The sequence below is a fragment of the Penicillium samsonianum genome, assembly GCF_028829775.1.
Source record: "Penicillium samsonianum strain IBT 33392 chromosome Unknown utg000004l_segment0_segment0, whole genome shotgun sequence".
Classification (NCBI taxonomy): Eukaryota; Fungi; Ascomycota; class Eurotiomycetes; order Eurotiales; family Aspergillaceae; genus Penicillium; species Penicillium samsonianum.
This window is the reverse complement of record NW_026643262.1, coordinates 128,252-156,192: the sequence shown is the minus strand read 5'-3', so window position 1 is coordinate 156,192 and position 27,941 is coordinate 128,252. Positions and strand designations below refer to the sequence as shown.

Genomic DNA, 27,941 nt, shown 5'->3' with positions numbered 1-27,941 from the left:
AGAAAGGGAGGGAATTGGGATGGAGAAGAAGAGAAGAAGAAAAAAAAAGATCTGGGGGAGGGGGAGGATTAATGAATGGATGACTGACGCAATGGACAGATCACCCCTCACCGAAGAGACGGACGGGGACACTCTGACTTTCACGGCCACACCCCTCTAAGAAGATCAGACTGCACTAGATTTCCCGACTGTTGCCGCATGTACATTTGCCCAGCAACGCATTTCCGGTTTCATACACCGGGGAAAGCAGGAAGAGTCACGATATTGGGGCCCTACTCTGCCCCTCGGTAGCTCCCGTCTACCAATAGGAATGTGGCAAACCCAACTGCTCTTCGGGTTCTTTACTATTCTTCGGAGCTTTCTCTTGAATATTTTGCCTATTCGGTGTCTACTCGGGTACAACGGAGATGATCACGATAATATTAGGTACAGGATTGAAGTGATTCCCGAGGTTGACTAAGGGGAAGCTATGACGGTTTGGAGGGGCAGTCGATGAGGGGCAAGAACATAAGGTACTGTAGGTATACACATAGTACAAGAAAAATCATCCAATTAAACTCATAGAATTAAAGATAATATTGTTATATTATTCTTCAAACCCTTCTAACTACATAAATGCAGTATTCCTCCACTTATGCGGACCAACCGTGTTCCTCAAACTCCTGCGGTGGACGGATCGAGTATGGTGATTATAGCTTGGTGGCACCCTCCCTAAAAGGAGTCACCGGTATCTCAACACATGGGGGCCACGGGATCTGGCAGATTTTTTTCATTTGTTTTTGGTTTGAATTATTGGAATATTTGAGCTTTTGAGGGGTTTAACAACTACTGGGGTCCCCAATATTCCGATATTCCAACCTTGGAAGAACTGGATTATAAATCCCTTTTGCCCCAACCCGGGGACGGCACCAATCACGAAATGAGACCCAACAGCCTGGAGGCCTCACTGGTAATCCATGAGCCATGTTAACTGTGAGACCTCAGACCTCATCAGCCCATATCGGCATGCGAACTCGGAGCCGATACACCAGTGGCGCAATCTCCACAGGTGCCATGACTGAACGTGGTCCTTTGAGGACTTAGATCGTACAATATAGGGGAAATGGCATGACCACAGAATTCACAAAGATTAACAATATAGTCCAGACAGACCCTACCCAGAAAAGGAGGGTCCGAACTTGATAGGATGAATTATGGATTATGGTACAATGGGGAGAAATGAACAGTGTGCTATGATCCAGGTCGGCCATCTGGATACCCATAGGTTGGGGGAATCATTTGATGGCCCAGAGCAACCGAGCGCTTGAATTTATTCCTCCTTGACACCACCGCGCCAGTTCTTCTCGGCGGCCTCAATAGAGGCCTTGTCGCTCTTGGGCCCGCCCTGGGACATGAAGCCACCACCGGCCTTGAAGGGACGGGCAAGATCACCAGTAGCGGGCTTGCCAAAGACGTGAATCTTGGCCAGGTTGGACTCGAAGGCGCCCTTGAGGGGGATGATGGACTGGATAAGGAGGGGGTTGGTGTACTGGAAGTACAAGTGCATCACACCCATCATGCCGACACCCATAAGCTGGCTGCGGAGCAGCTGGCGCAGCTGAGCCTTATCGTAGTCCATGTTGGTGGTCGTCACGGGCTTGGGCTCCTCGGTGCTACCCATCGTGGCGGGCTCAACGTACTTGAGGGTTGTCATGTCTGGAGATATCGCGGGTTAGTTAGGGTTTGGGGTTGTGGGGAGCACGCGATCGGTCGACATACCCTTCTTTTGGTTGATCTTAAGCTGGGTGTACAGGTGGACAGCCAGGATGAGAACATTAGACAGGATATAGCATCCGCGCACCAGCATCAGGACCTGGGGATCCTCAAAGGCAACCTTCTTGGCCAGCTGCATCATCACCAAGATGATGGCGAGGTTGGTACTGTGCGACCATTGTCAGTTTCGGTAAAGATAGATCTTGGATTTGAATCAAAAAATTGTCGATCAAGCATACATTTGAGCAGACACCATTTTGCCGGATACTTTTCGATATGGGGAAATCGTTGAGTATGGGGGAGTACAACGCGAACAAAACTTGAAATTCGCGGGCCACCTGGCATTTCTGGAAGGTCAGGGAGCCGGAAGAACGGTTTTCCCGGCGCTATCTAGTTATACGCCATCTGGTTGCCGCCTGAGGCATTATAGTTTGTCGCCTGATATATGAGGTGATGAGATCATGTGACCTCCCCCCACTGCTGGTCAGCAAAACGTCAGCAACCACCACATCAGTGGACTTCCATTCTGGCTTGGAGTTGCACAATGGTGTATATTATGGCAACCACAGGAGTTTCATGTGTGAATCCTGGCCATAGATGCCGGAGACATCCATTACAACCAGATGGCTGAAGGCGCACTTGGCTTCCATCATGGTCTCCTCGCATCCCAAAACTAACATGGATTTAGTCTATTTTTTTTGAGAAGGAGAAAGAAGTGATAACCTCTCAAGCAACTGATTTCTAGATCATCCAAATGACCTTACAGATGGCCATATATACAGGCAAGAAAAAGAACGCTGTGAGAAAGGACGGTTCCATTTTGGGACTAGCGCCAAGTGTCTTTTTGGCACAGCCGGCGGCTGGCACATTCTGACTTCTCCATCCATCAACAACGCGCGTATCTTCCGCACTCTGAATCGTCTCCACATCCACACCACTGCCTGATCGTCTTGATTTCCGTTTCTATCTGCTATACCTACCTCTGCGACCGTCTTTGCACGTTTATTTCGCAATGCCTGGCGGAAAGGGAAAGTCTATCGGTGGAAAGGGCGGAAAGGGTGATGCTGCGGGGAAGGCCCAGAAGTCTCACAGCGCAAAGGCTGGTCTGCAGGTTAGTGGGATCATTGCTTGTCTAATTGCTGGGTTGGGAATCGTTCTGTCTGAGAGTGGTAATGCGATACGGGCGATGAGTTACTCGATGAAACTACCCGTCGAAGACGCGTCGACTCGGTCCCTCGTTGCTGCTCGATAAGGGGCAGTTTCTTTCGATATCTATGGAACTCATCCCATGCCGTTGCATATCTTCTCTCTCGATCATGTTTTCCTCCGATCGCCAGCTATGTAAGATGACGCGACTGCTAACACAAATTCACTCTCCAGTTCCCCTGTGGTCGTGTCAAGCGTTTCTTGAAGAACAACACTCAGAACAAGATGCGTGTCGGTGCTAAGGGTATGCTATGCCCCTTGAACTGATCTCCCAAACGACCCCGTCCCTAACACTTCTGTCCTCTAGCTGCCGTCTACGTGACCGCTGTTCTTGAGTACCTGACTGCCGAAGTTCTCGAACTCGCGGGTAACGCCGCCAAGGATCTCAAGGTCAAGCGTATCACGCCTCGCCACCTCCAGCTTGCCATCCGTGGTGATGAAGAATTGGACACCCTCATCCGCGCAACCATCGCCTTCGGTGGTGTCTTGCCCCGCATCAACCGGGCGCTGCTCCTGAAGGTCGAGCAAAAGAAGAAGGGTGGCAAGATCGAGCTCTAAATCAACATCTGAAAAGTTCCGAAAAGATGGGCTGGCACCGCAGGAGGTACCGTCCAGACGTCAAGACCTTGACTCCTAAACCTACGACCAATCCCGGCTGCCCTTTTTTTCGGTCCTCTCGTCTTTGTTCTTCACGGCGCTCTACTTTGATGTATTTTTTCTGATATTCCCCGGTCTTTGCTTTCAATCGTGTTTCTTTTCATTCGAGTTCATAGGGCGCTGTAATGGGAAAATGGGGATATCCTGGTAGTGGGAATTTTACTGATTCGATGTGCTTCACCATTCATTTACTATGTAGTAATTGTACGATTATATATTTGTAGGCCTTCAGCCGTGTACAGAAAAGTGTGTACAGTAGAAGTGAGGCTATGTAGAGTCCCGGGACCAATTCTTCCGTGATCGGCCCGAATTATCACATCACATTCCTGAGGGGTCGAATATTTATGTATGATTGTGTACTTGAATATTCTAAAGACCTTGCATATAAAATCAGGAACTTTGTTTGGCTCCACGGGGGATCGACAGGGACAAACGTGCATAACTCCGAGATATAAACAACCTTGGAACGTGATGGCACCGTGTTGTTCTTGGCATCTAGATTTTGGGTTTATCCCTTATATGGGATGACTTGAGGGAAATGAGGTACCTAGGTACGTTTTTACTGTGGTGATAAGACCCGGGAATTCAGGTTAGAGGTACAGAGTCCATATATAGAGATTCTATCAGAATATTTACGCACAACTATGATCTCGACTCACCTACTGGCAGGATAGAAGTAATGTAGAAGGTACATGGATTGAACTGTGAAAATCTGAGTACAAAGGCAAAAAGGCAATGGAAAAAAAAGGATTCCCGGACTGCAAGATACCAATCATGAAAAGAGACATAGAACCCTCCAGAATGGGGGCTGGGAAATATATCAACATCACTGACACAGGAATTCAGAAGATGCATTCACACCGCGCAAGGTAGATCTGTAGAATCGGCGCAATCGAACGTAGCAGAATCACAATATAGCTGTTTCAGTGTTGGAAAAACAACCAGAGTTGTGGATTCACCCTGATCACCATTCCGCGAGATGAACAACGTCCGGTCCAAGGGGAAAGCAGTCAAAGCACGCGGAAAAGAAAGCAAAAAGTAAAAAAAAAAGTAAAAGAAGAAACAGGCATGTCACAACCATCTTACCCGGACAGACCGAACATGAATTTCCCCGAATTAGAGGAAAGCGGTTGTCAGGATAAGACGGGCCAGAAACATTAAAACGGATGCGAGTCACCCCATGTACAAACTAAAACAGACAAGAATATGCAAAATGCTCGTATTGTCGTTTCTTCCGCCATCGGCAAAAGGTCTTTTGTGTCATTCTTCGTATGCGTCCCATATCACCAGGAGGCGTTCGGGGTCATGGAGTTCGTTCCGACACAGCATAAATAGAAATCCATGGATTTGCATGCAAGGCGCCCGCAATATCAGAAAGTGTTGGAAATAAAAAATAAAAAGTATCAGTCCAGAACAAGTCCAGAGTCTTCTTGCAACTGTGAGTCGGGGAAAATTTCAAAAGCGTTCATCCAAACCGCGTGTTGGGCTGCCCCAAAAAAAAGAAACGTCTAAAACTTGGCTAGATCAGCGAAACAAAGGATTTTCTGGTCTTTTTTTTTGTGTTGTTGTCATCTCGTCATCCCTCATCGAATCGTAAGCCGGTAATTCGCAGAACAGGGACTCGTAATACAAGTCGTATTCGTATCGCGGCAAATCAGTCGGATGCTGGCAATAAAAAGGGGAGTCGCCATCTTCAATAAATTCGTCCAATGTTCTACTCCACGATGATCTCTACTCCGGAGTTGGTGCGGAGTTCATCACTTCCGCGGGCTTGGTGGCCGTTCTGACGGCGAAAGCCGGTGCCCTTGTCTGGGGTCGGGCCACGGGGTTGGCGGACGGGCATGCGCTCCTGCTGGCCGTCATATCCCATACCCATGCCGCGGTTGCTTCCGATGGCGCCAGCGTTAGATTGTTGGTTGTCTTGTTCCCAAGAGAACATGCCTCTCAAGCGGCGGGGGCTCGAGTTGGGGCCACCGATACCGGTGCCGAGGGAAAGACCACCAAGGCTGTTGACCAGCAGGTTGTCATCACGTTGCATGCCAAGAGAGGAACCAGTCTGGGCAGGGGTGAGGGTCGGGGTGTTGGAAGTAGCAGTGGGCGCACCCTCATACTGGAGGCGGGCACCGTTGGACTGCAACGCGGCGGGGAAGCTAGCGGAGGAAGGCACGGGCGAAGGGGTGTAAGATCGCAGGTCGGCAAAGGACTTGGCAGCCCGCAGGTTCTGGCCGTTGGCAAAGTTGCCAGGAGAGTCCATCACGCCCAAAAAGCCCGAGTTTTGTCCACGTAACGTGTTGAAAGCGCCAGGGCCAGCCTCTTGGCGAGCCTCGCTGAAGTCGATGGTCGCCGCACGGTTAAGGCCGCGACGACCACTGTCCGACTGAGCAGAGGGCGGGATTGAGGACGTCGGGGGGCTGACATTGGCACCTGCGGCGATCTTGAAGACTTGCACCTGGCGCTGTTCGCCGCTGCCACGTGAAGCATGACCCAAGCCCATGTTGTGGGCCAGGGTGTGAACCGTGCGACGCTGGGAGGGGGTGAGGTTGTGGGGGAAGATCACGGAATCGCGAACAGTATCTTCCTTGAACAGGAGTAGTTGGGAGTAATAGGAAAGGGTCTGGGTGTCGTTCAAGTCCACATCTGTACATAAGAAAAAAGTTGGTTAGCGACAGGTCAAATTTCCAATAACTTTCAAAACGAGTAACCCACCAATTTTCTGGCCACGCTGGGACACGGGCGAAGGGGAGGTTGCCGGGATGTGCGAGGTGAGTGAAGACATCGAGCTCTGCGTTTGGAGCTGAGGACCTCCTCCCATCGGGCGGTGCTGTTCTTCCAGCTGGCCACGGCGTTCCCGCTTCTCGCGCTCGATCCGTTCCCGTTCCTGCAGGGGAAGCATCTTCTTGTACTCGACTCGCAGTTTCCGACCCTGTAGCTCAAAGTGGTTGAGCACCTCGATCACGGTTGCTGTCTCCTCAGCGGAAGTGAAGTTGGCAAAGGCCAGACCACGGAAGACACCATTGTCAAAGTGGTAGTTGAATGCGTAGGGCAGGGGGAGGTTGAGTTCCGTCATCAACTGCACCAACTGCTCCTTCTTCACTGCAAAGGGGATATTCTTGATGACAATCGCAGTTGGGATCAATTCGTCGTCGTCGGCAGACGAAGCGGAGGCTTCCGGTCGCATGGCGCTGCTCTGAATGGGACCCGGGCCTAGGTTCGAAAATGCTTGGGGCATGTTCGGTTGCTGATCCAACCATGTCTTGAGATGCCTGTTAGTATTTTTCGTCTTTTTTTTTACCTCTGGAAGATAGGGGAATCCATCGACGGATAAGACCAAACATACCGTGGGGAGGCCGGCACGTCCACGGGCATTAGGCTTCAAACTGGCGGAAGCCGAGCGAATTCCTCCGAGAGTCTGTGCATTGGCAAACCCGTTGGGGTTCCAAGTCTGCGAGCCGGAGATATCATATCCGTAGTTGTTCTGCAGGGACGGGTTCAAACGTTCGAGGCGAGCGGACTCGTAACGCATCTGATCTTGCTCGTACATGTTGGTTGGCATAGGGCCATATGCGTCGAACTGTCGAGAAGGCTGACGGTGTAGGGGTTGTTGATGCCTCTGAGACCCAGGGGAACGCGCAGAATGATCGTGATACATGTTGATAACTCGAGAATTCAACGAGGAATGTGAAAATCCACCAAAACCAGTTTAATAAATAATTGTCACTACTCCACCATGAGAGCGACGCAAGGCTTGAAAGTAGAGAAACCGTCGAGGGACGGGATTGTGCGGATGTTTTGGGAGGAGGAAAACTTTGGACTAAAAGCCGATCGGAGGGAGATTCTGGGGCGGAGAACGAAAAAATAAAAAAAAAAAAAGACAGAAAATCAAAGCACAATATCTCCAAATATCACACGAATATTAACTTCGTTTCCTTCAAGGGGGGCTTTTCGTTTTCTTCTTTTCTTCTTTTCTTTTTCCTTTTTGCCCGAAGTTTTTGGGTGTTGTTTTGGGTCCGGGGATTTTCCCTTGGAACTGACTTCCCCCAATATAAAAGGCCAGATGAATGAAACCCGAGAGTTGACAGATCTCAATAACACAACTTTGGAAAAAGACAGAGCGGGGGAAAAGAGAGAGAGAAATAGAGCAGTTCAGGAAAAGCGGTCCACAAATCCGCCAAGAACGGAGGGAGTAAGGAGGTGATTAAGTAGAGAAGAGAGAGAGAATAGGGAGAGAATAGGGAGAGAATAGGGAGAGAAGAGAGATGAGAAGATGAGACCAGAGTCCTTAGGCAGAAAGCAGGTGATCAGTTAGATATGCAAAGCGAAATATGATATTAAACCAGTAAGAAAAAAGGATCAAAAGGAGGAAATGCCATACTTATAGCAGACTTATAGTACTTCCAAGGTTCTAGTTTTATATTAGATCTTCGACTTTGATTCCCCCCTGGATCTTTAGGTGGACTCGCCATATACCAATGAGATTATACTATTTAATCTTTGAACTGCATGACAAGAGTACAGAGCACAGCCCTGGAGAGTACAAGATATTGCTTGGTTCTTTAAATTTGCAACGTCATATTATATTCCCTTGAACTTTTGTCCTATTGAGTATACATCTTCCTATATTCCCCTTTTTCCTCTCTTTCCCCTGGAATTGGGATATCCCCTGAGTAAGATAGGTCAGTTCCCCCAACACGATCACCAAACCAGAGAGACGTCAACAGCTCTAGTCACTCGGCTCCTATCCCAGTTTCTAATGCTCCTTAGCCTTTTACCAAGACACCGGTGCCTCGTTAGGCTCCTCACTAGGCGATTTAGAGGACCCCGCCGTTGTGGACACTGCTTGGAGCTTCTCATCCCTGAACAGATTTAGGGAAATATTTCCCTTTCACGGAGTAATACTAGAATCATTATTATTTGCATGCGCACGAGTCCCACGGGTTGCCTGACGTATAGAAGTCGGGGTTCGCGCCCTGCCTCGTGCTTTGCAAGGGGTTCCTGCACGGCACTGTATGTGATTCTCTATATTTGATACACCACCTTGGGCATATGGAGTATTTATCATGGACTCCGCTCCATTTTAATTACTGTACTTCGTACTTACTCCGAATTCTCCGGATATTCTGCTTCAGGGGCATTTTCTATAATTACTTCTTATTACTATTATTATTACTATTATTACTCCTGAAGTTAGTTCCCCCCTAATTTCATTTTGCCCCATCCTGCCACTCGAGGCGAATTCGTGACTCGCCACCTTATGAGCCACCAAGTTATTTTAACAACTTTCCCTAATGGTTCGGCCCAGTCGGATAGGCCACCTTATTCCACCCGGCTGTTGCAGCTATTGATTGACGCTACAATGAAAGCTAGTATATTGTGCCAGTCCCACTCCACGAAATTGGAACTTTCGTCTGGTCTCCACGATCCGCGCATCCCCCGTTTCTAGCGCATGCGCCGAAGCTTCTCAGAGGCTCCTGTGGCCCAGCTAGAACCCGCTAGACGCTGGTTAGAACCTTTAGTGGCAGTGTCAGATCCCGGTTTAGTGGAGCTCTGGAGCTCTCCGGCTTGTGGTTACTACCACAATCACACTCGGAATTGACTCCTCCGGCTTCCGGACGGGGTATGGTCGCTGGATTGAGAAAGATGCTAGAACAGACGGAACTTTTCTGCTCTAGAATCTGATCCGCTTCCTTGTCATTCCCGTAATAGGTATGGGAGATGTCTCGTAAATGGCGCTGCCCAAACGGATTATATATTGCACATGACACTGCGCAGGTGCACTTCCGATCTTACTCTCCACTTAACCTGGCAGCCTGCTAAAAACGAGAGTTTGTGATCAACGACCCAAAACCAAGGGAAGAAATCATGGTACGTAGTGGATTGATCTACAGAGGATCGGGTCGGGTCGCAAAGGACATCCACGTGTTTCAGGAGAGATGTGTCATTCAGAGGGCAAGCCCTCCAGGACTGGAGCGACTCCCTAGCTATCTCTAACTAGGTACGGAAATACTGTTCAAGTAATCCTAACAAGTTGCCCTGGTGTCCACGGGTAGATCTTAAACAGAGGCTATCAGCCCCTGAGGTGAAGGGAACAAGCAAACTTCATATCTATACTGGAATGAAGGGACAAGCCCACACTTGGACATGGGCACTATCCAAAAGCCCAAGAATAGAAGGACAGATAGAGATTAACCACAGATAACTATTGAATTGTAACTAGTAAAGGACCACCTGGAATATCGCATTTGAAAGAAAAAAGAAAGACAAAACGACAAAAGTATAGTCTCCGAGATACTAGGATCTACCCGCACACGAGACAGCTTCAGGGATGCGCCAGGGAAAAAAAAAACAATATTTGGATGGCTGATAACGAGGTTCAGGCTCCCCCTGGAAAATGAGACATCTTTCTACCAACCCATTTTTGATCTTCGTCCTGAGTCAAATTTGTGTCCATACGAGTCATCCTGAATCAGCCATGGATTAGCTGAGATACGCCAGAGTCACAGTTAAGAGATATCCTTGAAACAACAGGCTGTCAGTTTCAAGAAGAAACCAGGAAAGGCCCAGATGAGGTTGAAGCCCGAGAAATCAGGCCAAGGACCAAGTCAAAGTCTGACGTACATTGTACATCGTAGGGAATGCAAATCTAGTTACTATATATGTACAATCCATGTCTACAATGTAATGTTCACGTTTGACCCGTTTGAAATGTTCCAAGGTTACATTCTAAACTACTCAGTTGATTGCATGCAGCATTATGCAGTCCTTAAATCCCGCTTCAAGTCAATATATAACTAGAGTTTTTTTCTACCTACCTATGTACGTATTTATATTATACAACACACGTAGTTATATATATATATGTTGCATACAACATACAACATATATTGCATCTCTTGAAATAATTCCAAAATCAAGAGATCGACAGTTTCATGAAAGATATTCGACACGAATCAGTGACGAGTGTCAGACCCACATGGAAAGAGGTTGCACCCGCGGGATTGAGACCTGGACAGTGATGATTATTTCACTTGGAAGTAAATAAAAGTAAGTAAAAGTAAATAAAAAGTGCTCAGAAACCAGAAAGATACCAAGTCTGAATGTGTTTTCTAGGGGAAAAAAGCACATGTGCAGATACTGTCCAGGCAGGGTACGTATATCTGCAACCACGCGGCCAAGCTGACGGGCTGGAAGCCAAGGCGTTTAAGTGGAGACTAACATACAGTTTATAAGTTCCGGCTTTTCGCTTCGACTTAGATCTCGATTCGATTGATTCGATTTCTGATCTTCAACTCTCCGCATGCTGGACAATGCGGACTCCATTACGAGCCGCTATAGCCATAGCGCTAATTATAACCTTGTTTTTGGTCAAATTTCACCTCGATTCAGTCTTGCAATGGCAGAATGATAATATCACTTCCGACCTCTATGCCCTAAATGGCGATGCATATATCGAGCTGGTCTCGGCCCATACTGCGACGCCCGCCACACCAGCTTCACATACCCAAACCCGGAGGAAATGGTCCCCCACGGCCCGGCCAACTCCCCGTCTAGTAATAGCCAATCCTGAACCGAAGCGCATCCCCGTCGATGTCCCCGGCGCTGAATGGGCGGGAGAACTATTCTTCAGATCCAGAGGAGCGCCCAAATTCTACGATCCAAAAAACTTACTCGACAATGCCCAAATACTCGCTCCAGCAGAGCATGATGATGTGAAGGCACCTTCGTCTACTGCTCCTTCTCGTCCAAAGGTCACTCCGAAGTCGGATCGTGTAATTGTTGTGGGGAAGATGTCGTACGAAGACACTGATTGGCTTGAGGATCAGCTGCCAGAGTATGTCCCATAGAGCAAATCACTAATCAATCACAAACTGTGGCAATTCTAACCCAGAACTCGAATTCTAGATGGCAGCATGCAATTTACCTCGTCGATGACCCCGAAGCATCTCTGCAGGTTGAACAAAACAAAGGCAAAGAAAGCAGTGCCTATCTGCAATACATTCTGGACAACTATGACAAATTGCCCGAGTACATGGTCTTCCTCCACGCTCATCAATATAGCGGCCACGTCGAATTCTGGGAACAGGACAATGTATTGACGGTCCAAAGACTCCAACTAGACTACCTCCGACAAGTTGGATATCTCAATCTACGCTGCGACTGGAATCCCGGATGTCCCGATGAGGTCCAGCCATTCCGACAAACGGCTGGCCGCACCACCGAGCTTGCCTTCGCAGGTGCTTGGATCCGTATCTTTAACAACACTGATGTGCCTGAGATTGTTGCTACACCTTGCTGTGCGCAGTTTGCTGTAACCAGGGAGCAGGTCGTCCAACGCCCACGGAGCGCCTATGAGTCGTATCATCATTGGCTTATGAAAACCGAGCTGGATGATGAGACGAGTGGCCGTGTCTTTGAATACATATGGCACATTATTTTCGGGCAGAATCCCGTGTTGTAAGTTATAACATAAAGGATGTCTAGGGAATGGATGCTAACCCTCATGAACAGTTGTCCTGCAAAGGCACAGTGTTACAAGGATGTATATGCCATGGATTATGAGGAGCCAGCTGAGGATTTCTTTGATGATGACTTCTGGGGCAATTGGTACGATGAAACACCTTTGGACGAAACACCTTTGGACGAAACACCTTTGGACGAAACACCTTTGGACGAAACACCTTTGGACGAAACACCTTTGGACGAAACACCTGTGCATACAACACCTCTGGATGAGATATGATTATATTTATATAACTTAAACTTACAAGAATAGTCGGCCGCTTATGCGGCTTTTTTCAAGTCATTTTTTAGCAGTCTTTTATGGTAGTCTTCTCAGATAGTCTTTTCAAATGTCTTTTTTTGGTGGTCTGTTTGGTGGTCTTCTCAGATTCTTCTCAGTTAGTCTTTTTAGAAGTCTGTTCTTATGGATATTTTCTCCCCCTTCTCAGTTTGTTAGCTAGACGGCAGCCAAAGGTGGAAAAAGGCTTAATGTGTGAAATGGACTTTTCTATGTATAACCTTTTATGTAGAGCTTCTGGGATGTATCAATACCTGGGCTTGCCTTAATGTTCAATATCATTGCTTCTTAGTTCTGTTGCTGTATATTATTTCCACTTTCTGCTTACTCTAGCCAGTCACCGACAGATCCTCACCAAGTGGACACGATCATAATATACTTTCTTTCGATTTAGTCTTGTCCAAAGAAACACAAAGTCGTCAATTGCATGTACTATAGACTATCTCAAAACTAGACATAACTCGTCGATATCATTTGCAAATGTAAAGGAAAACATTGGGCATATTCATAAAGCCATCGAGTATATCTTCACTCGCTCATCTCTGACGGAGATCCGACTCTGTTGAGTTTCACAGCCAAGCAAAAGCCATCAGCCCCATGACACCTGCTATCGACGCAGCACCGGGAGCCGAAATACCAGCTGCAGCATCGGGAGTAGGAGTGGGAGAAGACGCAGAGCCCGACGAAGCACCAGCGGAATCAGATGACCCCGAGGAGACAGACGAAGTCGAGTCCTGGCTGTTGGTTCCGCTGGTGCTAGAAGAGTCCGTTCCGGTGGCTGCGTTTGAAGTAGTAGTACTAGAAGAGTTTGTGGTGGTGACTGTGTTTGCAGCACCAGTGCTAGTAGACGTGCCAGTCAAAGTAGTGGCAGCGGCAGAGTTGTAGGTAGTCGGGGTGAGCGAGCAAGAGTGGACAAGGTCAAGGGCCTCTGATCAATGCATTAGATTTATTTTGTATCTTAGTGAAGTATTCACATTATACATACCGTTATCGTCGTCGTCATCATTGTCATCATCGTCATCGTGGTCGTGGTCGTGGTCGTAATTGGTGATATTGTGGTTGCGCCTGTCGGTTTGATACTGGGTGATACAGGCGGAGCAGAGCGGGATTTGAGTTTTGGCAGCATCCCAATCGCAAATGCATTGGATCTCAGCTAAATCCCGTTCGTGCTTGGCATCACAACTCTTGGCGATTCCGATGACGGAGCTGCAGGCAGGCCAGCAGCGATTGGGGACATCGTCATGGTCCAATTTGGATGCGATGGCAACGCTGGCAAGTAGGAGGCCACAAAGAGGGAGAAGCTGCTGAGTACGCATGATTGTTGATGTTGACGATTGTAGAATGTAGAGGATGTTGGTTGTGTATTTGTTTCCGGTTGAAATCAATGGCGGGGATTCAAAGATATTTATGTTGAAGTTGGTATATTCGCTCAGCCTATTCCAAGCTGGATATTTGCTTCCCCCCCCCCTCCTCTATACGTAGGAAATGATCTTCTTTGGCATCCCCTCCGCATAGTCAGGGTTCTGGAAATAGAAAAAAGGGACCCCCAAAGTGTGTCCACCCTTGTCAAGCACAAGATCAACTTGAAAGAATACAACTTGGATGCACCGATCAGCGGAGTACCGCCAATGTTGATTCTGCAAAAGCAGCTGCCTAGTTTATGCCATCAGCCAAGACTGTGCCAAGAGCCTAAATTGAAATCCTAACGAGATAGTGCTAATAATATCGTGCATTTGGGTTCTGTCTTCTGTATAATTCTTTATCAATATGCAGGCACTATGGCTATGCTCTAATCCCTGAACTGATTTTGACCTAACTTTGGATAATTCTTCTTCAATTACTCCACACTCCTCTCCGTTTGCCAAGCAAGGGTCTTATTCCACCCGGAGATCCTATATAAGCCCACAGTCTAAGCCACGCTGTGCGGCGAATCGGTGCATATCACTCAGGAAATTCTGCAGCCTGGACCATAGGTTAATCGACATTCTTTGTTGTAGCTGTATGGAGTACTGTATGGAACTCTGAGCTTGAGAATAAAAATCATGTTTAAACCTATATCGAATGAAAGAAGCTGCTCATGCGGGTTGCCGATAGCCGAGCTCATCCGGTCCACCATTCTGCTATATATAGATTCCCTCTGGAGTATACGGAGTACAGCCATAAATATTATCTAAGTGGGTTAATCTCTAAACTTCATGATTCTCAAAGTTCCCGAATTAATGCTTGTCGATAGTCTATCGGCACTATTCGATAATCATGATTTTAGCGGGCATACCGTTGACATCCCAAAGTGGCTTGGTAGACAGTCCAGACTAACGCGACTAGCGATATTTTTGCCGTATTTTGAGTAAAACTAGTGGACCTATTCTAGTCTCACCAGTATATTGTACCCGGCGAACTATTGATTCGATCTTGAATGCCTTGCCTCCAGCTATCCAAGGTGAGGACTTCTACTTAGTCAGAAAGCGTTGAAGTGGACCCCGCAATCATAACATCATTTAGAACATCCATGGATTTCTCAAGTTGAACGTACTTCTGCTCTCATTCCTACACCCAAAGTAAATCACGAACCCCTTCTCGGTTCATCTCTAAACACAGATGACTCGGACTGTCAGCAAGATGTGGGAAAAGTACTGCCTGCGTCCAACTCAGGGCACTGTCACCACTATCCCAGTTTTCGTCTATGGCACAGCCTGGAAGAAAGACCGCAGCGCTGATCTGGTCTATAATGCAATTAAAGCCGGTTTCCGGGCTGTGGACACAGCGGCCCAACCCCGCCATTACCAAGAGAATCTCGTTGGTGATGGCATCCGCAGAGCAATTGCCGATGAGATCGTCGGCCGAGCAGACTTATACGTGAGTGAGCTGTTGCTATTTTTAATTTAAATGTATTTGGGGATTTGCTAGCTGACCCTAATTAGGTGCAAACTAAATATAGTCCTGTCTCTGCACAGGACCTGGCTAATATGCCCTATGATCCGTCAGCGACGGTGACGGATCAGGTCCATGCATCTATCAAATCATCATTGCACAATCTTCGCTCAAAAGTTGACCCCGACTCTGCGGGTGATAGCTACATCGACACTGTGATCATCCATTCGCCACTGTCAACTCTAGCCCAGACCCTGGAGGCCTGGCACGCCCTCGAGACTTATGTCCCCCATCGCATCCGGAATTTAGGTATATCTAATTGTACATTGCCTATCCTCCGAGAATTGTGTACGTCGTCCCAGACAACTGTGAAGCCATCAGTGGTACAGAACAGATTCTACGAGGACACTCTGTTTGATGTCCCCCTGCGCGCGTTCTGCCGCGAGAATCAGGTCATGTACCAAAGCTTTTGGACTTTGACAGCGAATCCAGACCTCGTGCGCTCTGAGCCAGTGCAGCAACTTGCTCACCATGTTAACATAACTCCGGCTGCTGCTTTTTATACTCTGGTTATGGGCTTGAAGGATGTGGCGGTGCTGAATGGGACTAAGAATGAGTCGCGCATGAAGGAAGACTTGTCTGCTCCAAAACAGGTCGAGGATTTCACGCAGAAGCAGCCTGAGTTATGGCAACAGATTCTGACGGAATTCCGGGGTTTGATAGGGGAATCCAGTTCCATATAAAACGTTGAGCGAGCTGTGTTGATGCTTCTGTGGGGGACAGTCGCGTAGTGCCTAACGGTAGTGATTACAGCAAAATTCAAATAATTGAGAGGATATAAAATGAAACAAGATATTGACATTGCCATTGTGAATTCTACGATCACAGCTGAAACCGATGATTGATACATGTAGCGACCAGTTCATCTGTACTCCGTACATGTGTAGGTACTGATACCTGATAGGCACGCGTGATCACATGGTAACTAGTTAACATAAAGTACTTGTACTCGTTACTTGTACTCGTCACCACCCCTGGGGGGCTATCTTGCTGACTCAGTCAACGCCTCCTCCGGAAAGGGGCAACTTGGTCTCGCCGCCGAGTGGCATGAAGGTTCATATTCATCTTAATTAAAAGTATAGTGTATTCGTTTGATTATCCCTAGGTCTTCTAACGTTGGTGCCGTCAGATATAATCCTTGGCGTATCAACTCATTCACCGCCCAGTGGGTGCTTTCTGCTGGAGCCTCCCGCCTTATTCTGGATGTTGGACAATTCACGCGCCCATTGAGCGTCATCTGCCTTGTACTAATCACCGCTGGTCCTTGATTTGCCGCCTGTTGTCGATTCCTATGATCTTTTGTCTACTTCGGTGTCTATAAGATAAAATTCGCGCCCTGATCAGTCCTATCCACTTTTTTTCTTCTCTCGGTTCTGTGGTCAAAGTCTTTTTGACTCAAAATTAGAAAGCGACTTGGATGAACAACTTCCTGCATACTGAGTTCGCATCCGGTTCCTTTGTCTCCTAGGCAAAATTCCTGCGGTCAACTCAGTCTCCTATCCAGAGACCAAAGAAAATCGAGATACAATTCTATATCGAACCCCACCGCGATAAGATTCAAATCGACGCCTTTACGCCAGCCTTTTCACAATGAGCTCGCAAGGAATCACCCGCAAGAGACCTGCACCGGGAACAGTACCGCCTGTCCATCCTCAGATGAACCCTGGACCGAACTTTCCGACCCCCGCGAACCCCGGATCTCAGCTTTCGAACGATCAATTCTTACAATGGGGCCAGAACCCCCCTGTCAATGCCATCAATACCTCCGCCTTCTCCGATCCCTCCTACAGCCCCGTCGGCTTTGCGCCACCCCAAGATGTGTCTGCACCGGCTGCGACAGCATCTAACCAACTCGCCCGCCGACAAGCGAACCAGGTGGTCAGCCGAAACCGCGGCTACGAGCAACCTCCTGCTTCATATGTGGAAAACGGAGGAAACAATGGAAATGGAGAGAGCGGTGCATGGGGGGAGTCTCTAGAGGAGCTCTATCGGCGAGCCTTGACTGCGAAGAGAGATTCACAGGCAAAACGAAAGCAAATCCCGCCATTTGTACAGAAATTGAGCAGGTATGATACAGCTATCGCTTTGTGATCAATTGTAGGGCTAACTGAGAACCGCAGCTTCTTGGACGAATCTAAGAATACGGAATTGATCCGATGGTCTGACGATGGCAATTCCTTCGTTGTCCTAGACGAAGATGAGTTTGCGAGAACTCTGATCCCCGAGCTCTTCAAACACAATAACTACGCCTCATTCGTCCGACAGCTGAACATGTACGGCTTTCACAAGAAGGTCGGGCTTTCCGATAATTCAATGCGCGCCAGCGAACGAAAAAACAAGAGCCCCAGCGAATACGCCAACCCTTATTTTAAACGAGGCCACCCAGATTTGTTATGGCTCATTCAGAAGCCAAAGAACGCTGGAGGTGGCGGACATGCGAGCAAACCTAGCAAGGGCGGCACCCGCGTTAAGACGGAGGATATTGATGATAACGACATGGACGATTATGTTGAAGAGGGTGCACCGGCTCCTCGTGATAACCGTGCTCCCCGACCACAGCAATTGTCATTAGTCACGGACAGCTCTGTACCCAATGATCAACTTTCTGGGGTATATCGCGAACTTCAGGCGATTCGTCAACAGCAGTCAATCATCTCAACCACAATCACCAGGCTGCGGAAAGAACACGAGCAACTCTATGCGCAGGCAGCCAACTTCCAAGAGCAACACACTCGCCATGAGAACTCCATCAATGCCATTCTAACATTCCTTGCAACCGTATATAACCGCAGTTTGCAGGGAGAGGGGGGCCCACAAAACCTCGCGAATTCTTTTGCGGGAGCCATTTCGCAGGACCAAGGAAACATTGTGGATGTTGATGATGACTACCTTACCAATGCTCTAGGATCAATGACTAGCCCGAATGCCCAGAGAACAATGAAGAAGCCGCCGCTGCTTTTGAAGGCTCCACCCGCAGAGGATCCGTATACTCGGTCCTCCACAATTTCACCATCAGCCAGTGGCTCCTATGACACGCGGTCTCGTGGTCATGCTCGGCAACCCAGCGCCAACCAGCACGGCCATGTGGAGGAGGTCTTTGACCACAGCCCCCGCCCAAGTGCTCCAAACGTTTCTCCAGGACAGCCGACAGACGAGAATTCCCCTCAACGGGACATTATGTCTGTAATCCAAAACTCCAATGCACGCAACGGGCTCTCAACAAACTTCTCCGAGTTCCCCAATGTGCTCTCCTCCCTCGAAAACCATGGTGGTAATGTTCCCCTCACGGCAAACCAACGCGCCGATATGCTTCGACTTATGGCCAACGAAACAAATTCATCAGAACCCAATGCTGGCGTATCACCCAACAATGCGCTCATCTCGCCGAATCCGCCACCCATGCCGCACAACTACTCGGGCAGGCTAGCCAGCACGCGACAAGAAATCGACAACTTAGTCAAGATGCAAGCTGAGCAGGATCGTTCCGTTCAGAACTTGACTAGTCTTCTCCAACCGCTGAGCCCGAATGGCACCATCCCCGGTATCGACAGTGAGGGCAATGTACCTCCCCCGCCGCTTGACCTCGACCAAATATTCAACAACGACTACTTCACCGACATTGGAGATGCAGTTTCCGATATGAAGAAACAGGCCGAGAATCCAATGAGCCACTTGGGGGCAGGTCAAAATACACACGATTCCGTGGGGACCACCCCAGGCGATGACGGAGACACCAACGACCTGTTCGATTTCGATCACATCCCTGCCGAGCCTGATCTCTTTGAAACACCTCATAATGGGCAGGGTGATCCCACCTACAACTATGGCTTCGACGGTGTCGGCTACGATGAATCTGGGCGTGTGATCGAGCAGCTGACGGATAGCGAAACCACCAGTCCCGCAGCAACGGAGACTCCAGGCGAAGCTGTAAATGATGGTGGCAGTGCTACGAAACGGCGCAGAAAGGCGTGATTTTGTCGATGGCGCAAGGAATACCAGATGGTGCAGGTTCGCAAGCACGGGTTAGGGCTTGGATGGAGACAAAACTTTTCGGCGTACAATTAGGCGTTTTCCTGTTGATATGGGGGTTATTCACGTGCCTGGGGAATGTGACTAGGCTTTAAAAACCTATGATGGTCCATGAATGATCCAATTACTGGAAGTTTAATGAGATACCTTTGCTTTACCTTCTTCTTCCTCGACCTCGGATTTAAGACCTACCTAGGTAGCATGCCCATTGTCGATGCATTTCCAGCCTACATATGTACTGATCCTTGAGGATATGATATGCATTGAGTAAAAAAGTCCGCAGCATCAACCGATGTTAAACTGACGCGCTGTCTCGGGATAAGTGGATACCAGAGCCCACGGGTACCCCGCAGATCACCCGAGATCCGAGATCCACGGCCCGGCATACTCAAACCTCAAACCGTTATATGCGCTGAGCCCTACACATGCGTTGTCTGGAAGAGAGAGAGACCTGTATTTGATTTACCTGCAATGGCGAGCAGAATTCGATCCGTAACTTTTCAAAGATAGTAGTTTCTGCTGTTTAGACCTGCTCGGGTTGTCTAGTTGATTGGAACACAACAAAGGGAGGGTCAATGGAGAAGTGAAGGGGAAAAAGGGAGACGCAAGCTGTTTTACTAAAACTACCTAGGCTCCAAGGCTGAGGTAATTAGCCAACTTGTTATACGTGCTGGTGGCCGAGTATTCCTTGGATGGGGGCCAAGAGGACATCCCCTGTAGCGTATCTCGCCAGGGGTCGTGGAGTTGTGTCGACTTCCTTGTTCATATCCAGCTTGACATGGTAATAGTATACTTGATCTAATCGGGACTAAGGTGTGTTTGATATCACGATACCCGAAATGTTTGGTGTGAAGCGGGATTCTTAGAGCTGTGCAACGTTGTACCGCCAGAATATCTGCAACCCTCACCCCGAGATGCTCGAAGTCGAAACTGCTCGAGGGAAATGACCTGTAAACAACTGGTTAGTTTTACCGGTAGTGAAAGGCCCCTAGCTGTAGATACGACCTATTGGGAGTTATCCAAGCTTAGCCACGGAGACAGCTAGGTGGGCAAATCGACTGAAAAGGCCAAAGCGTGGGGAATATGACAGTAGCAATATCATTCTCCCTCATATAATTCCAACGGTTCAATCCCAAATGAGCTGGGCGCCAGTTCAACAGATGGTGTTATGTTATGTACTTGGTCACATTGGAGGTGATAGTTGTAGGTAAAGATTTAGGCCTGAGGCACCTCTAAGGCATCACCGCCCTCTGTTATCCAACTCTCCAACTCTCCAACTCTCTCTCTCTCTAACTCTTTAAATTAACTTGCCAATGCCCCCACGACGCCCTCGACCAAAGCTGTCTCTCTGGGTCCGTTTTCGAAGATGGCTTCGCTACTGGAGCTCACCTCTCCGGCTACGTGGTAGTCTCATTCGCCTGAAACACCAACACAAGTATCCCATACTGACGCTCCTTCGCTTGTTTATTCCCTATCCGTCCTGGCACTTCCCGATCCCAGAACAATTTTCTCTCCGTGAATTGATTGAAGACGAACAAAATGGGACCGGGATAATCCGATCCCATTTTGGCGCCATACATAACCTTCGCTGCGTTCCGATCTGGCGAATGCGGGACACGCCACTGCGGTCTATTTACCGGCTCTATGAGCTCCACCTCGCGGATCGTTATGAGCTGATGGGCTATGAAACGGAGTATTTCTTTTTCCAGCAAAACTGGAAGCTCGGAGATATACCAGACCCGAGAGATTCTGATCCGCTTCGTTATGCGATGGTCGCTTCTATCGTGGAAGAACTACACGAGGCAGTTAACTGGAGATTGAGCCTCGGTCTGCGGAGAAATCGGGAGCACGTCTATCGCGAGGAGGATGGAGACCCGTGGCCTCCTTTCAACCCCGAAAAATTGCCAGACTGGACGAAAAATGTGGCGCCTATGGATAAAGATTTATTGAAACTCTCAGTGCCACCGGAGTCACTGGATGCCGAGGGGAATCTGGTGCTCGAGAAGAATGGCAAAGGCCTTAATTTTGCTCGGCGCAATATCATCACCAACACAGGTTGGCTCTATACGATCTAGGAGCGATGCACTCGAAAAATTATCATATCAACTATCAACTTCATTGGCCGGGTCCAATCGAATCAGCGTGCCCTTGCACCCGTGGCATCTTATTTGAAGATATCCTTATTATATTCGCTACGGTAGGCATCAGCCACTTGATGCATTATTTTATGATCGGGAATCACGTCGAACCCGTTCATATTCATTTTCCGGATGGTCTCCAAATCCAGCGGGCCATCATTTCGAGTTCTCAATTGCTTCAAAAGAGCAACTGCATCCGCCAGATCTAGATCCGCCTTTCGGTCCCGCTGCGCAGCAGAGATCCTCCTCAATTTGCGCTCCAGGGCCCATTCGATCGGAGCAGCCAGGATCTCGAGGTTTTCTCCTTTAAACAGCGTAATGTCCTGTTTCTCGGCTAGTTTAAACAAGGTCTGTCGAGTTTTCTTCGTTACGAAGATAGCCATGGCTTCGTTGATCCAGTCATTGGTAAAGTGTAGTTTCTCTGCCACAGAAATGACAGCCTCATGGAAAGCATTCTGTATCTCCTTGTCCTCGGCAAATTCCGGATCAATCAGATAATCGACATCGCCTGTACTCTCGCGATTCTTGAGATATGACACTGCAAGGAACCCACCTGCACTGATCAGTCGGATGGGCGCGAATGCAATGAGCCAGTCGTCGCGACCCATTGCACTATCGAGTGCTAGAAGGCCTTTTTTTTTTTGTATAGTTAGCGCCCGGGGCAGCTTCTGTATAGTTGACGTTTTGAGGGTACCTTACCCTCTTCGAAATCCTTTGAATCGAGAAATTTCTTTCGTTCAGTCATGATTTCAGGCAGTCAGTTTCTCACTCAAGAAAAGGTCACTGCCCAGGTGGGGTTAGACGATGAGATCGAAAAATACTGGAGATGCGAGTTATACATGTATCTTTTTGGTCCTGTTAGGAACTTTCTAAGGTGGGAACCCCATGTACACCGTCATTATGGTGTGTTGCTTTCAACCATCATTGGATACAGGATGCAATGAGGCTGGCACTAATGAACGAGGCGGACATAATAACCAATCCTATGAGCCTGGAGATGTGCATGTCCTAAAACCGCCTTTGTATGACGCCGGCGCTTACAGGGCATGTAGCGCCTGGCTAAAAAATATCCAAGTAACATTCCGGTATATATACGGGACCGGAATATTGATAGGCTTGGAGGCTAGGATAGTATTTGTAGAGAAATGTTGAAACAAATGACATTTAAGAATAGGAATATTCAGCGCCCCTTATCCCATTCCAAATCACCCACTCGCTCCCGTTTACGCTCGCGCTCTCTATCACGCTGGAATCCCCGCTTTCGTCCAACCACCTCCTTCTCTCGTTCACGAGGATCGATCACCATAAGTGAGTCTGCCTCGCCTCCATGCTCGCGCTTCCAGTTCAAGTCTTTGCCTAGGGTATCTTTCCCAAAGCGGAGTTCGTGCGAGAGCCAACCTCCGTCTTGCTGTTCGGGGTCGTCCACCTCTGCCTCGGGGTCGTCCCATGCCTGGCAGGATTGGCAGTTTGCAATGAAGTGCAGGTCGCAGAGTTGGGCCTCTTCGTCTTCTTCGTCTTCCTTTTGATTTTCGGTGTCTTTGTCGGTGTGACTTTTGCTATGTGATGATGTGGCAGTTGGTTCGGGTTTAGCTCCTTCGAGCTTGGCTTTGAAGGCGTTGAAGAGCTGCAATGCTTCTCGCTCAGCGGCGCTACTGGGCCCCGTCCCGTTGCGACTGGAGCCATTTGCAGTCCCTGGAGGTGGTCGTTTCCGTCCTCGGATTGAGGTCTCGGGGATCATGGCTTCGAGGGCAGATTTCTTTCGACCGGTGTCCTTAGGCCCGACGTCGACGTCACGGCGCATTGATGCCATCAGAGCGGCAATTTGAGCGTTTGTCCGCGACAGCTTGGACTCCTTTGCGGGTGGGGTGTCAGGGGTCGGAGACCGAGTAGGCGACTCAGGGTGAGGCAGGGGGAGTTGTGCTTCTGGCTCTGGTGTCTTTGGGCGCTTTTTACGCTCTGTAGATGGTGATCGATCTAGAGATGGCGACCGGGGCCGTTTGCGTGGCTGTGATGGGGCTTCTGCTCGGGGTTCGGGTTTTGATATTTCGGGCTTCGCACCTGGCGCATCCACGACCAAATTGGTGTTGAATTTCGGCTTCGCTGGGCGCATGGGCATTTCTTCGTCTCCGTCGTCTCCAAAGCTCAGAAGCGTCTTCCCGCCTTTAGGCGCCTTCTTCTTTTTCTTGGGTGAGCCCTTATCCGCCTTTCCGGCAGTTGAGACTGTCTTTCTGTCCTTTAGCTTGCCCTCCAATGGCCCTAGTTCTCCCACCTCGCAGGATGTCACCTTGATCGGATAAACAGGACGCTCAGTGCCCGCAATGCGCTCCGCGTCTGCAATCTTCAACACATTGTAGATGCTGTCCCCTTCCAGTCTTCCGAAAATTGTACATTGTCCATTCAACTCACGCTCCGTGTTCGCTAGCGTGATAAAAAACTGACTGCCGTATGTCCCGTCCTCACTCTTGGCCATTCCTAGCAAGCCACGTCGATTGAAACGTAACCGACTGTGCAGCTCATCGCGTAGAACGACCCGCTCGTCTGGGTCCCGAGCTTCAGGGTCAAACTCGAATTCCGGGTATTCATAGATAGAAGTTCCGCCGGAGCCAGTGCCGGTGGGATCACCGCCCTGGACCACAAAATCCGGGGCCACTCGATGGAAGATTGTGTTGGCATAGTAGTTGTCCTTGCAGTGCTGGAGGAAGTTCTTGCAAGTGAGAGGGGCCTGATTTGCGAAGAGCGCGATCTGGATAGGGCCAACCGTTGTGTTGAGCGTCGCTGACGCAGTGGGATTGGGCTCGCTGGCGTATTGGGTGGACATGATGGGCAAGTAAGCTACCGGCTTACGGCGCGTGCCACAAGTGGGACAGAGCAAGGATTTGTAGTGTATTCGGGGATATGGACACCCCTCTTGAGTGTTGCGGGTTGGTTCCTCCGATCAAAAGCTCGAAAGGAACGTCATGTCACGTGATGTTGATATAGCCCTTATTTACTTAGTGTCCAAGGACATTGTTTTAGGAAGATATAATTTACTGGAAAAGGAATGAACATCATTTCTTTTGAATTTAACACTACGTGCCGCATTTCGCACATTTCCCGCAGTGTTGGAATGAGACCCAAAGCACCTATGACTAGCCAGGTAACATGAGATATGAAGTTGAGCGTTGGGCATGAAATTTTGTCGCATTTGGGAATACTCAATAGCAGCGGGAGCTAAGAGATTTTCTGGTGGGTATGTTGAGCATATGCTGAGCAGTGATGTCAGGCCTGATGTTAGTTGGCAGTTGACGCTGGTAGGTGGTTGAATGATTCAAGGAAGATCTACTCACCGAATCATCACTGCGAGAGATCTTGTTTTGCGAGGAGACAATTGGCATCGACAAAAGGTTTTGTCGGTTGCAAGATCGAGACGTGACTCAGCCATCGAGAGGCCAACCTTGGAAGCACATGTCGGCTGGACACGATCCAAGAAAATGGAGTCTTGAGATCATCACTGCCGGAGTGTTGATAAAGACCGAGACATGAACAGCCGCAGGTGAGTCGCATGGGGAGTAGTCCAGTGTTGTCGCGTAGGGTGATATTACTGATAATCGTCATGATGTGTCGCGCATGGGGTATTGCTTGATGGAAACCAGCGGAAGATCAAGCTTGAGTTCCAGCCGGTCAGATTCACACTGGTTGTCCCTCTGCTGAGGCAGTGGAATAATCATCTGCTTCTGCATTTGCTGCTGTTCCTGTTCCTGGTGCTGCTCCGAAGCCCTGGCATGGAGTCCTAACTTAAACCGCAGACGGCGCAAAGTGCGTTCGGAGATACCGTAACCTTCTTTCTGCAGCATGTTGAGCATGGCCTTGTCGGTCAGCCTATCCTGTATGAAAAGCATCTTAATGCGCGCATGTAAAGCCTCGTCGCCTGTCGTCGTCCGGTGTCGCTTGCGGATGCCCCACTTGCGAAGGCGGGACTGGATGGTTCGCTCCTTGACCTGGATATTATGACAACTTTCGAGGGTGCGGCTGATCGAGTCGCTACTGATGCCATGGTGGTACAGAGCAATGATATCATCCCGGTAGGGTTCTAAATTGATTTGTTGGCGAGGCATTCTGGGATTGAGAAGAGAGAAGAGAAGAGAAGAGAGTTGGGGGAGTTTCGAGTTGTTGACTCAAGGCGGTGAATCTGCAGGATGGTCACTTCCAAGCTTGTCTTGATATGGATGTGATGTTTTGTTGTTTTCAAGGATGAAGAGATGCTATTGAAACTATTATTATGCTCGTTGGCTTGGACAGGGGCTTAACCTGCAAATTAAAACAAATTAGATCAGATACTAGTAGTACGTTGCACGGAACATCCCGTTACAGTTACATGCATGCTAATTAAAGCCTCCCAGATGTCATGTTGGATTGTATAGTTGCAAAATCAGATTCAAGTTATTATTGCATTTTCATAGATTCATTACGCATTGCAAATCCTGCGAAGATACTTACTGACTCGGAATTCACCCATTTTTCTCATCCATTCGGAGAAACCCAACAATCTAAACCTTTTTTTCCGCCTCCACAACGGCAGAGGAGCTCATCATTTCAGGACCAGCCTTGTTCCGCTTTGCAATGCGGAATCCACCAAGCAGGAAGAAGATAGCCTGCAGACCAAGAATCACTGCGAGGGTAACCATAGCACCAATGACACCCGCCACCGCTAGCGACATCCCCGAGCCACTAGTGCTAGAGGTGCTAGCAGAGCCGGAGTTGCTGCTGGTGCTGTCCGAACTAGCGCACTTGCTGTCTGTGTTTCCACACATGGTACACCACTCGGCATCGGAAGTAATGGCAATCTCCTTGGTCTTCGAGGAAAAGTCGTCCCAGGAGAGAAGCTCGCTTGACTGGCCGTACAGTCGGTATGCAGTAGGCTCGGATGAGCCCGTGATAGTACCATTGTGGAACATGAAGCGCACGCTGAGGTCAGAGGTATCAGTTGGGAAGTTGGTGCCGCTGGCGTTCGTCACCAGTTCGAAGACCATTGACGAGGCGTAGTCCGGGATTCCAGTGAAGTTGACTGATGCAGCAGGCAGCTGCAAAAGACCGAAGAGAGAGAAAATAGTGCCATAAGAGCCGAATCCGATGTTCAGCTTGGACTTGCCCTTGGTAGCGATGGTCTCGTTGAGTCCAGACAGGATTTCGCCTGCCAGGACGGCCCCGTCGATGGCGCGCACTTTATCGGAGGAGTTATAAGCCAAATTGAATTCATGACTTCCAGCTAGAGCAATCAGCTGGCGGTATACCTCGTCGGTCAGGTCTGACTTGTGAGGGAATTGACTGGTAGAGTTGTGGATTTTGCCGACGTTCAAGTAGTCGAAGATGGTATAGGCGTTCTTGAAGGTCATATCGGATGAGGCAAATGCACCGTCTAGCATGGGCGAAAGCGATTGGTAGAACTCCTTGGTTGAGGATAGCAGCGAGGTATACATTTCGGAGGAAAAGTAGTTGTTGCTGCTCACGCTTGCCTTCTGGCATCCACTGGAACCCTGCAACCATGTGGAATCCTCAGCGTTCTTACTTGTGGTGGCAGGTACAAGCTGGATGAGCTGATAGCCGTTCAATGGTGCCTCGACCGAGGTTCCATTGCCCAAGGTCTGGGAAGCCACTTTCCCCACGGGGGGATATACACCCTGTAAGAAGCCAGTGGCGGAGTTCTGCAGTACAGTATCCGAGGGAGCAGTGGCACTGATCTGCTTTGGGTTGACAAGATCGGCACTAATGCCCTCGATCTGCTTGGAAGAGCCTGACAAGATGTATCGCTCGTTGTAAAAAGATCCGGAATCAAAGACCTCCCGGTAGCCCAGGTCGGTCAGTTGAGTGTTACCAAAGACCTTTGGTGTGCGATCTCCATGGCGGGCGAAAATATACGCACCCAGCACACGCTCAGCATCAACAACAGGTGACAAAGATGCAGCTAGCAAAATACCGGACTGGATAGAGTACCGCATAGTGAAAGATGGAAGCAAACAGAGAAGAGAACAGTAAAAAAAGAAATCCCCGGGTGCAAGCCTTCTTATCTAGTTTTATGTCAATGTCAAGCTGCGGGCAAGACCCACTGACTCTTCCGTCAAACCCTTTAAAGCTTGTAAGTTTAGGAGCGGGGAAAACCGATAAGTTTCCCTGTACGGAGTAGTCCGAGAGTACCTAGGTAGGTACATATGTAGTTTGGAAGGGTTTCATCAAGTCATTGGTTAATATTTGAACAAGCAATGTCAAAAGTCAACAAATTAGCTAAGAGAAAACATCTCCGCGGTAGACCACGGAGCTGCGATAGCGGAGAACGGAGGATAGCGGAGAAGTCTACAGCCCTGGAGGTACCTATGTACATAGGTACACATGTAGATGACAATAAACTAGAATTCGAGTGATAATCCAGATGTCGGATAAGTGTTCGAAAATAAGATTCT

The 27,941-nt window shown here is 48.8% G+C and overlaps 12 protein-coding genes across 12 annotated transcripts; 5 read left to right on the top strand and 7 right to left on the bottom strand.

Moving 5' to 3' along the window:
- Positions 1 to 653: 653 nt before the first annotated feature.
- On the bottom strand, positions 654 to 2,227 carry N7471_006949 (PHO88 family protein). The gene is made up of 3 exons (XM_057279668.1): positions 1,992 to 2,227; positions 1,759 to 1,919; positions 654 to 1,695 (listed from the first exon to the last, which is right to left on the bottom strand). Exons 1-3 carry the CDS (start codon positions 2,006 to 2,008, stop codon positions 1,310 to 1,312), a joined length of 564 nt encoding a protein of 187 aa, XP_057133928.1. The 5' UTR covers positions 2,009 to 2,227; the 3' UTR covers positions 654 to 1,309.
- Positions 2,228 to 2,229: 2 nt separating this feature from the next.
- Positions 2,230 to 3,893, top strand: htz1 (histone H2AZ). The gene is made up of 3 exons (XM_057279667.1): positions 2,230 to 2,863; positions 3,133 to 3,202; positions 3,266 to 3,893. The coding sequence occupies exons 1-3, from the start codon at positions 2,765 to 2,767 to the stop codon at positions 3,514 to 3,516; spliced, it is 420 nt and encodes a 139-aa protein (XP_057133927.1). The 5' UTR covers positions 2,230 to 2,764; the 3' UTR covers positions 3,517 to 3,893.
- A 1,436-nt stretch (positions 3,894 to 5,329) lies between these two features.
- N7471_006947 (uncharacterized protein) lies at positions 5,330 to 7,264 on the bottom strand (the record flags this gene model as incomplete). Its single annotated transcript, XM_057279666.1, has 3 exons — positions 5,330 to 6,252; positions 6,322 to 6,868; positions 6,953 to 7,264. The coding sequence occupies 3 exons, from the start codon at positions 7,262 to 7,264 to the stop codon at positions 5,330 to 5,332; spliced, it is 1,782 nt and encodes a 593-aa protein (XP_057133926.1).
- Positions 7,265 to 10,919: 3,655 nt separating this feature from the next.
- N7471_006946 (DUF3431 domain-containing protein) lies at positions 10,920 to 12,352 on the top strand (the record flags this gene model as incomplete). Its single annotated transcript, XM_057279665.1, has 3 exons — positions 10,920 to 11,443; positions 11,515 to 12,066; positions 12,121 to 12,352. The coding sequence occupies 3 exons, from the start codon at positions 10,920 to 10,922 to the stop codon at positions 12,350 to 12,352; spliced, it is 1,308 nt and encodes a 435-aa protein (XP_057133925.1).
- Positions 12,353 to 12,978: 626 nt separating this feature from the next.
- Positions 12,979 to 13,725, bottom strand: N7471_006945 (putative GPI anchored protein; the record flags this gene model as incomplete). Its single annotated transcript, XM_057279664.1, has 2 exons — positions 12,979 to 13,337; positions 13,395 to 13,725. The coding sequence occupies 2 exons, from the start codon at positions 13,723 to 13,725 to the stop codon at positions 12,979 to 12,981; spliced, it is 690 nt and encodes a 229-aa protein (XP_057133924.1).
- Positions 13,726 to 15,007: 1,282 nt separating this feature from the next.
- On the top strand, positions 15,008 to 16,023 carry N7471_006944 (putative aldo-keto reductase (AKR); the record flags this gene model as incomplete). The annotated part of the gene is made up of 2 exons (XM_057279663.1): positions 15,008 to 15,265; positions 15,331 to 16,023. The coding sequence occupies 2 exons, from the start codon at positions 15,008 to 15,010 to the stop codon at positions 16,021 to 16,023; spliced, it is 951 nt and encodes a 316-aa protein (XP_057133923.1).
- Positions 16,024 to 16,930: 907 nt separating this feature from the next.
- N7471_006943 (heat shock factor family protein) lies at positions 16,931 to 19,312 on the top strand (the record flags this gene model as incomplete). The annotated part of the gene is made up of 2 exons (XM_057279662.1): positions 16,931 to 17,406; positions 17,461 to 19,312. The coding sequence occupies 2 exons, from the start codon at positions 16,931 to 16,933 to the stop codon at positions 19,310 to 19,312; spliced, it is 2,328 nt and encodes a 775-aa protein (XP_057133922.1).
- Positions 19,313 to 20,682: 1,370 nt separating this feature from the next.
- On the top strand, positions 20,683 to 21,444 carry N7471_006942 (uncharacterized protein; the record flags this gene model as incomplete). The annotated part of the gene is made up of 1 exon (XM_057279661.1): positions 20,683 to 21,444. One exon carries the CDS (start codon positions 20,683 to 20,685, stop codon positions 21,442 to 21,444), a length of 762 nt encoding a protein of 253 aa, XP_057133921.1.
- An 89-nt stretch (positions 21,445 to 21,533) lies between these two features.
- Positions 21,534 to 22,115, bottom strand: N7471_006941 (uncharacterized protein; the record flags this gene model as incomplete). Its single annotated transcript, XM_057279660.1, has 1 exon — positions 21,534 to 22,115. The coding sequence occupies one exon, from the start codon at positions 22,113 to 22,115 to the stop codon at positions 21,534 to 21,536; it is 582 nt and encodes a 193-aa protein (XP_057133920.1).
- A 572-nt stretch (positions 22,116 to 22,687) lies between these two features.
- On the bottom strand, positions 22,688 to 24,325 carry cwc27 (putative peptidyl-prolyl cis-trans isomerase; the record flags this gene model as incomplete). The annotated part of the gene is made up of 1 exon (XM_057279659.1): positions 22,688 to 24,325. The coding sequence occupies one exon, from the start codon at positions 24,323 to 24,325 to the stop codon at positions 22,688 to 22,690; it is 1,638 nt and encodes a 545-aa protein (XP_057133919.1).
- Positions 24,326 to 25,097: 772 nt separating this feature from the next.
- On the bottom strand, positions 25,098 to 25,601 carry N7471_006939 (Clr5 domain-containing protein; the record flags this gene model as incomplete). The annotated part of the gene is made up of 1 exon (XM_057279658.1): positions 25,098 to 25,601. The coding sequence occupies one exon, from the start codon at positions 25,599 to 25,601 to the stop codon at positions 25,098 to 25,100; it is 504 nt and encodes a 167-aa protein (XP_057133918.1).
- A 432-nt stretch (positions 25,602 to 26,033) lies between these two features.
- N7471_006938 (uncharacterized protein) lies at positions 26,034 to 27,482 on the bottom strand (the record flags this gene model as incomplete). Its single annotated transcript, XM_057279657.1, has 1 exon — positions 26,034 to 27,482. The coding sequence occupies one exon, from the start codon at positions 27,480 to 27,482 to the stop codon at positions 26,034 to 26,036; it is 1,449 nt and encodes a 482-aa protein (XP_057133917.1).
- Positions 27,483 to 27,941: the final 459 nt, after the last annotated feature.

Bases quoted from the DNA above. Each gene is read 5' to 3' on its own strand.
- N7471_006949 (XM_057279668.1), bottom strand. The intron at 1,696-1,758 runs GTATGTCGACCG...CGATATCTCCAG, and splicing joins TAAGATCAACCAAAAGAAGG to ACATGACAACCCTCAAGTAC.
- htz1 (XM_057279667.1), top strand. From the start codon at position 2,765: ATGCCTGGCGGAAAGGGAAAGTCTATCGGTGGAAAGGGCGGAAAGGGT. The intron at 2,864-3,132 runs GTTAGTGGGATC...TTCACTCTCCAG, and splicing joins GCGCAAAGGCTGGTCTGCAG to TTCCCCTGTGGTCGTGTCAA. The intron at 3,203-3,265 runs GTATGCTATGCC...TCTGTCCTCTAG, and splicing joins GATGCGTGTCGGTGCTAAGG to CTGCCGTCTACGTGACCGCT.